This window comes from Limulus polyphemus, unplaced genomic scaffold (genome assembly GCF_000517525.1).
Source record: "Limulus polyphemus unplaced genomic scaffold, Limulus_polyphemus-2.1.2 Scaffold1351, whole genome shotgun sequence".
Classification (NCBI taxonomy): Eukaryota; Metazoa; Arthropoda; class Merostomata; order Xiphosura; family Limulidae; genus Limulus; species Limulus polyphemus.
This window is the reverse complement of record NW_013666961.1, coordinates 211,571-220,803: the sequence shown is the minus strand read 5'-3', so window position 1 is coordinate 220,803 and position 9,233 is coordinate 211,571. Positions and strand designations below refer to the sequence as shown.

General features: G+C 32.7%; 1 protein-coding gene across 2 annotated transcripts in view; it reads right to left on the bottom strand.

Moving 5' to 3' along the window:
- Nucleotides 1-8,679, bottom strand: part of LOC111086714 — a 28,475-nt gene extending 19,796 nt beyond the window's left edge. The window contains exons 1-2 of one of the 2 annotated variants that reach the window (XM_022390668.1): nt 8,337-8,679; nt 4,343-4,543 (exon numbers count right to left, since the gene is read on the bottom strand). In XM_022390668.1, coding sequence (XP_022246376.1) covers nt 4,343-4,543; nt 8,337-8,597 — 462 coding nt within the window. In that variant the 5' untranslated portion in view covers nt 8,598-8,679. The remainder of the gene's footprint in view (nt 1-4,342; nt 4,544-8,336) is intronic. The other variant, XM_022390667.1, reaches the window with a different exon arrangement.
- Nucleotides 8,680-9,233: the final 554 nt, after the last annotated feature.

The window sequence follows — 9,233 nt, the reverse complement described above, 5'->3', positions numbered from 1 at the left end:
CGAAACCCGAATTCTAGCGTTGTAAGTCCGCAGACATACCGCTGTGCCACTGGGGGGCTTTTATTACGATTTCTTTAGTTTAACTAATAGTGGTAATTACTGCCTTCATATATTTCATAATTTATTAAAAATAAGACAGATAGTAAATTTTCTTAATCTCTATAAGAAAGTGGGTAAAAAATTATGTTAAATGTGTTGTTAATTGGAATTTTCTTGCAATACATCGGAAAATAAATTATCAGAAAAATAATCAAAGAATAACTTGATGATGAATCACATACATGCCAGGTAGCAAGTCACCACGGCAACACTAACCTCGTGCTTACATCACAGCAAGTTTTGTAACAAAATATGTAAGTGGTGTATTTCACCATGATGATTTAAAACCACTCGACTCACCTGTACAGCTCGAAATACTGTATAAAGCTCTGTGTACCATGCAGACGATACTTTTGATGAAATATAATACAAACTAGATGTTGCTTCACATTCCTTGTGGAAATTATCCCGAAACATTGCTGAATAACGATGATGACTTCAATTTTTCAACCAAATTAACTATGGGCAATGTGTGAAAGTATTATAAAAAAAATATAATCTGTGCACTCTTACTTGTCAAACAGTAAATAATAAAATCAAAAAATTATGATTATTAAAAAAAAACATTTTAACTTATAGAGACTACCATTTAAACTTTTAACAAATAAAATGTTGCTCCTTGTTTCTTAGAGCAAAGCTACACAATGGGCTATCTGCACTCTGCCCACCGAGGAAAAGCAAACCCCGAGTTAGTATTGTAAGTCCGTAAACATACCACTGATACACCGGTGAACACACACACACATAAAGATAAAGATCTCCTAAAAAAATAACAATAAATAAAGATGTTTATATTATTTATTGAAACCATTTTAAAAATTCCTTAGCTAGAAATAAACATAATTTAGTCACTTTGATGTCACGATGGTTGTTATCGAAGCCATGATGGAGCTTTAAAAGCTAGCAAGGTAATCTTGTCATTCTGTTGCTACGAAATTATTGATTATCTGTGGATTATTAAAAGTATTTCCTTTATCCTTGAGATAACGTACAAACTTAGTCCACAGTTGTACCATGATCAAATAACAGTAAACGCTAAAGGTGAAGTAGCCACCCGCATACAGTATCGTACAGCAATACTTAGATGACTGCCCTAAAAACAGCCGCCCGCATACAGTATCGTACAGCAATACTCAGATGACTGCCCTAAAAAAACAGCCGCCCGCATACAGTATCGTACAGCAATACTCAGATGACTGCCCTAAAATGCAACAAGTTTATCACTACATTAAGATCGCACCTCATTCAGTCTTCTTTGTGCGCTCTTTCTAATAAAATTTTGTTGTTTTTTTTGCGATATACTTTACTCGGTAGTTCTTAAAGAGTAATTTATAAAATTCTTAGATCAATTGATCTCTAAATTAATTAAAAATGATAAAATATCATATTGTTTTCAAAAGTAAAAAATTAAATCAGTTCACTATGTTTTAAAAAATGTGATGCAAAACTATCAAATCAGGCGAAAGTCGTGAATAGCTTTTTACTTTGAGCTGGATGTGGCCTAGTGGTCAATACGAATACGTGAGTTCATGGTTCACGGCCTGTTGCCGCAAAAACACGCTCTGCGCTATAAAAGTGACGGTCAATTTCCATTAATCGGTCAGACAAGAGTGGTTCAAGAGTTGGCTGTGGTTGGTGTTTATTAACTGCCTTCACTCTAGACTATGATCAATTCAAAATGAGGAAAGTTGTGCGCAGTTAGCCCTTTGTGTACTTTTGCGTGAAACTTCTAACACAAACAAAATCTTCCTCTTTAATGTCTATATTTTACCCAAGATTCTTGACCATCAAATTAACTATTTAACTTTTAAACTTTTTATTTCTTGTGTGTCATAGAGTTTTGTTGGTGGTGATATTTCAGTTTACTTTGGTCTTAAGTGGCTGACTTCAGATGACCTTTGGAGTTATTTAATTGCTCTAATAACTGCAAAGGTCATCTGAAATCAGAGCAAATATAGCAAGAAAGACAAATACATAAAAGAAATCATTTGCGACATGAAACTTCGTTAGATTGGTAGAATGACTAGTGCGTAGTTTGTCAAATGTTTTCCTTTACTTTTCATTCTGGACTCTAAAAAATGATGATTTTAAGCTAAAGTTTATATTTTAATTGCCTAAAAACAATATGCTGCAGAATCATTTGGTTTATTTGCATGTTTATGGCAAAGTTACTAAGCCTAATTCCATTGTCCCTAATTTGAACTTCCGACAGGGAAAGCAACCTGCCAGCAACGTCACCCGTCAACTCTTGGGCTACTCCTAATCATCGAATAGTGAGCTTGACCGTGACATTATAATGCTTCTACGGCTGAAAGAGTTCGGCGTCAAAAACTTGAGATTCAGAAGACGTAAAGTAAGAGCTAGAAACTCGTGACACGGAATTAAATAAATGAATGCAATCAAACGCGCAGAGTTTCAGTTTAACTTGGTACTATGGAGATGAAGACAGCATAGGTGTGCTATTCTGTTATTTAGCAAGGTTTGAGATTTAAAAAAGAAAAAATTCCGATGAAGTCTCATCTTAATGTCCATGATATCCATACGAAATTAAGTGTTAGTTTCATTACCTCTCGTAACACAATGACGCTCGGTTAGTCAATTACTAGAATAAAATCACACAAACATGGCAAAGTCCTACTAAAACAATCTGGAAACAATATTATTTGATGTAAAAAAGCATTACTAATGAGAAAAAGTAAAGTGCACGTTGGTGTGTGCAGTACGTTTTTAGATTGCTGTATGCTATATATTGTAAGATTCACTGATATTGGAATGTAGCTTTGTACCAAAAACGCTTCTTTGGAGAAGAATGTTGTTTGTGGATCATCATATCTGTAATATCGTATAAACATTATTTGCAGATACGTTCATATAGAGCGGGAAAGAATATGTTTAAGCTTATCTATTATTAGGATTGACTGCTTAATCAACATGATTTTTACATATTTTTTACCGGAATGTAATAGTTGCTTTTATTTCCAGTTTCGGTTGTATAAGTAATTTCATCTATGAATACATTACTTGTTCACGTTAGATAAACTATTGTTGAAAACTGATTTAAAAATGAGTGAATAAACTAAGGCAGTTATGGAAACTGAATGATTCGCAGCAATCCATCATGTATTATAGTTAACTAGAAGTTACAAGGTCTTGTGTAAGAATTAATATATTATTAAATGGAAATATATATTCAGTCAATGTTATCTACATTCTACGCATTTTTGGTATTTGATAGCACAATTTAAACTTTCATGAAACATAATATATTCAGACTAGTCAAAGATACGGGTATGCGCAACAGAAAGATAAATTCTAATGAACATACTAGAGACATATGCAACAATGAATATACAAATAACGATTTATAAGCATAATGAAAATCATTTCATGTAAAGAACATGCTACATTTTTAAACAGAATATCAGTCTGTTATCTTTTAGTATGATTATACCTGAAGAAGACAGACCAGTGTTATGTTGAAACATGTAATACGTTCTTCACATAAAGTGATTGTACGTATAAATACACGAACACAACATCGTAACGATTAATTAGCCTAATTAAACAGAAGTTATGAGCTTAAAAAGGTCACATGGTATACGTTTGAAATGTCAGAAATTATAACTTTAATGCCACTTTTAATAGCAGATGTCAAGTTGGAAGAAACATTGGAATTTTGCCTCTTCTATCACATTTCTCTTATGTTAGTTTTTACTATTTTATTAAACTATAAGTGTTACATATAAAATGCGTGTAATATGGAACATGATAATCAATATTAGGTGAGAAATATTTTCCATGACTAGCAACAAAATTTCTAACCACATCATCTTTCACCATCTATAATCTAATTGCAACGAGCTTATTAATGAGGTTTGTATGTTGAGTAATTTTTTATTAACCCACTTGTGTTCGCTTTCGTTTCTGAAAAGTGCTTGAAGTTCTACAGCTTTCCAACGACGTTTAGTGGTCATGCTTTCTTAGCGTATTGTTTTTTTTTAGGTGAAATAAAATATAAATACACCAGCGCTAGATCTCTCTAGAACCACTCAAAAATTGCTAACACACAAGATTATAAAAAAATGAAACTATAAAATAAAGAAGAAAAGTAGTTATAATATTTAAGGGAGAATTGAATATATATATATATATATAATACGTGACGCGCTAGTTTCGGAAACGTTTTCGTTTTCAGCAAGTCAGACAAAATTTAATAATGAAATTGTATTCTTAGAAACCTTACCTCAGGAGGTTTCGGAGCAGACTTCGGATTCGCAGTTTTTTGTGAATTCGATGGATCAGACGTAGAAGTTAAAACTTCTGTTGTGTTTTCCATTGAAGTCTTTCTAATATCAATCGCCATGGTTGTCGTCGATTGGTCTACATTGGCTGTATCGTTGGACATCATTTTCACTCTTTCCTCATCAAGTATTTTTGATGTATTCTACGTTAATAATAAATAAATGTTTTACTGGACATAAGAGTTAATTGTATAAAGCATATTTTGATCGCAACAAAAATTATCAGACACAGATGTTTAAGTACATGATTAGCCTAGTTGTATGAAGGTTGGGGACTTGAGTAACAGTATAAAAAGAAATAACTGAACATAAGCAACAAAGCTCTAACGATAAACCGTTGAGTAATGTATTAAAGAAAGTTATTTCATGTGGGCATATCATTAAAATTTACATCACAAGATGCATACTGAAACCATAAAACATTCTTCGTCATAACCAAAATAAGATTCTAGCTGAAAAAAAAACTATTAACTAAATAGAAATTGTGATGATTTTGTGGCAAATACCTGTGAAGTGACACCAAAGACGTTTACGTTATCTTTTAATTAGAAATATTTTTATCACGTATTTGTTTTTGTTTCAAGAAAATTTGAGAAACAGTTATTATCCTAGGTTTAATGATACTCAATAAAAAGTAAATATTCAGGTTGAATATTTCATATCAAAACGATTCTGGAGCCTCACCACCTCGTTATAGTCCATGTCGCCAAGTCCAGTCTATCCATCTTGACAGTAGCTCTTCAACGTATTTTCCATTGCAAGGCCTCCGTAATAAGGCTGTCATGTCCAAAGCACACCACCCTTTCCTGATACTTTCCACAATCTATCTAGTGTATGAGGATGATGGTTTCCTAGCGCCTATTTTAACAATCCGATCGCACAGTATGTATTCGTATGGGATTGAATGAATACTCATTTCCATTCTTCAACTACTTGAACTATGCGGAGATTGAACGAATACGTCGTGGTAAAAACTAGTGACGTGTGTCATTTTTTTCAGACGGAGATTCTTCTTAATTATGTTAACCGTGTTGCGTATTGTTGCCTGAGGCACGTTGATGGCTTTTTCTACTGACCTTTCTGTTCGTGGATTCTCACCTGTTATAAAATACCGCATATTGCGTACCACGGCTAAGGTACGACTTGTTTCAGTTCACTAACTGTGTGGTCCTGGTTTCTCAAGTTAATCCATATTATTTTGTTTTCCAATACCATTAAGCACAAAGTATATCCCCGTCTTAGACATTCTAAACCCTGACCATCTCTTTATGATTTGAGAGTATGGACATTTTGCGTAAGAAAGAGCTATTACATGCCATTTCAAAAGCGATTAATTTTCGGTTGTATCACAATACCTATGAAAGAGCAAATAACATCAAAATATAGTTGTGATGCGTTCGATTCCACCGCGTATTTATATCGGCTATGGTTGTCATATAACGTACTCAACCCTCTGTAGATCCTGCGAAAACATTTCCTGGGATCTTCTTACAATATATATATTAATTTAATTTTTATCAATTTGTATCATGTAACTCTAACAGTGTATAAAGTCACACGCAAGAAAACACACTAATGTTATTTTAAATCCCAGCCACTGTAACTAACCAATTAAAGCCTGATAAGGACAAATTGGATGTGACACATAATGGGGCGCAAAAAATCCCAACTTAACCTTGAAAAGCGTGGTAAATAGCAGATTTCCAGTTATCTCGCGCTGCTTATCCAGTCATTTGTTTTCAAAGCGTAATTTCTATTGGGAATAACTAACTAGTTTGACACAGCTAGTTCGTTTCTATTCGTCGTTCGTATAGCCATGAAATTGATTTAAATCCGTCTGCATCTTGTAACGCAGCTTAGGTGTCTGCTATTTGGTGTTCAAGTAGCCATGAAATTGATTTAAATCCGTCTGCATCTTGTAACGCAGCTTAGATATCTGCTATTTGTCGTTCAAGTAGCCATGAAATTGATTTAAATCCGTCTGAATCTCGTAAGGAACTAGTTTAATGCAACTGGATATCTAATATTTGTCGTTTTTATAACCATGAAATTGAACTAAATCCGTCTGTATCTCATAAAGAACTAGTTTAAAGCAGCTAGATCTCCTCTATTATGAGCATTGTATAACAAATACCAGACTTTTTTTTGTAGAGGATCACCTTCTTATAGTTTATGGTCACTGAGATACATAGGTTTTAATCAAATTTCTGTATCGAAAAAACTAATAAATCATATTTTATCACGTTATTGTATAAATAATCTTAGCTGAGAATTTAGAGCCAAAGAAGCGTGGAGTGTATTAATGAAATCAAAATAATGCAAATACAACTAGAAAAAAACTCAAACATCTGAATGAACTAACCGAATCTTCTCGAGCCAGGACGTGTTAAAGTTCTATTTTTTTATATTTGTTTTTATAAAAACTTTCACAAGAGCAACCATTCTTGACATATTTTTCAACAATTTAATTGGGAAGCTGTTTTTATCGATTTTTGTTGTTGTTTTTTTTTCAGAGTAAATTCGGCCTGAGTGTTAATTTTAGCTCATGCTGACCTCTATTTGTATTTGGCATATACTTCTCTTATAATATAATAATAAATACAAGTATAGACATGTTTCAAATTTCTAGCTCATTGGAATTAAACCTGAGCATGAAATTGGAAAGAATACGTTATAAAAACTTTTGCATTATATTTTCTTGACATGAGCGAGCTACAGAATGGGGTATTATTGCATTGAAAAGAAGACGTCTGCGCCGTGGAGTTCGTATCAGCTCGACTCTATTAATTAACTGACATCATTATGTCTCTAAATGTGTACAATAGTTGCTGTTTTTAGAAGTAGGAATAGATAATATAGTAATTAAAATAAACTCAAAGTCTGATTTATTTGTTTCATGGAATACATTGGTGTGTTTTTGTTTCTTGGAAGACTGAAGACTACCATTGTTACTTGACAAAATTGAGATCTTATCGTCAAACTTTTGTAAAAGTAGTTTGAAATGTAAGTTAAATTTTGCTTTCAAACATTGTTATTGAGTGAAATGAGGGCAGGTTTGCTAAACAGAACTTTTAAATCTAGTAGAAAGATTAAAATCAGAGGCTTTCAGGTTTCCAAAAAGTTTGAAGTAGTTCCAAAAAAGATGAACGTGAAAGTTAAAACTATTGTGAAATAAAAATCCATTAAATTAAATTAAATTAATTATAGAGTCAGCATACAAAACTGTTAAAAAATAGTTGACTAATTGCAGCCTTCAGGGTCCTCAATGGACGTTGTTTATTCTTATTTGCCAGATTTTGTCAGCAGAAATAAAAACTTTGGTGGGAAAGGGTGTAACAGATATGTCGCTTCGAGACTGAAAAAAAAAAATCAGTTTCACGAATCTTCACCAGCGAAAAGAATCTTACTATATGTTAACAGTTAACTGATGGAACTTGAAAGATAGATGGAAATATCAAACCGTCCGATGAACCTTATGTTTATAATAGTAATCATAACAAAAGCACAGAAGTATATTATCATTTTAAGGACAAAATAACGTGGTGGTTCTCGTTAATTATTCTTAATCTTAAAGTATATGCGATATATTGAATAAAGAAATATATAATATATATACATTATTCCACTAAACATCACAAAAAAGTAACTGGACAAAATATGTTAATTTTGTAGATGCAACTATAAGATTGCACAACAAACTTTGAAGATGCAAATAATGCTCATCTTCTCTGGTTGTGGTTTCGTATGTTAACATCTGGGTTGTGTTTGATCATTTCTTCTCAAAAGCGTTCATATAAAAAAGAATATATAAAGAAAGAGTTTGATTAACTGTGTTTGTTTGTACAGTTAAAGTTTCAGTATATTTTATAAATATGTAAACAACTATTTGGACAGTGAAAGTAATATATATCTGGAAATAGAGATTTTGAAACTTACCATCATCTTATTATGTGGTTCTTCGGTCAAAGTTGTCCAATTTCCATTTTCTTCAAACATGTCTGTTTGATTTGTACTTGCTGTTGTATTCTCTACTGAAATTTCGTTTTTAGTTGTCATTTGTGTAATGGCACCCAGCGTTTCTGTTTCAGTTTCATTTGCCAAAGAAAGAGTTGTGGTGGACAACGTAGATTCGCCGAATGTGCTGCACACCAGGGCCAACAACGTTGAACTAATAACTACAATGAAGACTGCATTCATCTTCACGTAACAGTCTGCTAATGTTCCGAAGTTTTTAGGTATCAGTGTTGTGCTTTTTTGTTACCTTGAGCTGTAGGTTGGGAATGAACAGAGCGTACAACGCGCGGTAGTTATAAAACGTGCTTTGTAAGGAAGCCACCAACATTTCACCTGTTAATATCTTTGTTTCCTGATTGGTTAAAACGTTCTGCTTGACAGAGAAAAACGACAAATGATTATTTTCAGTTTCAGTTAGATGAAAGCCTACTTCTCTTTTTGATGTATCGTTATAAGTATCTACTGTAAATAATGAAAAAAGATAAATCGTAACTAAAGTATGAATATTAGTTATAACGAAACTGCTTCTATACTTTAACCTGCTTTACGTTTTGTTTTAGAAGTGAATTACAGATATACTGTATATAATATACATGAATGTAATCAATACCTCAAATTTGAATAAACAATAACAGATAAAAGTTAAAAAGATTAGTACAGACTACCGCCTTCAGGTGTTTCTGGATAAAGTGTTGGTGTTTTTTTATTCATTTTTTTCTTGGATCTTTACTGCCTCTTAATCTGGCATTTAAACCAATGCAAGTACATAGTTGTAAATGTTAGATAGTATCATTTTCATTCAGTAAATGTTTGAATTCA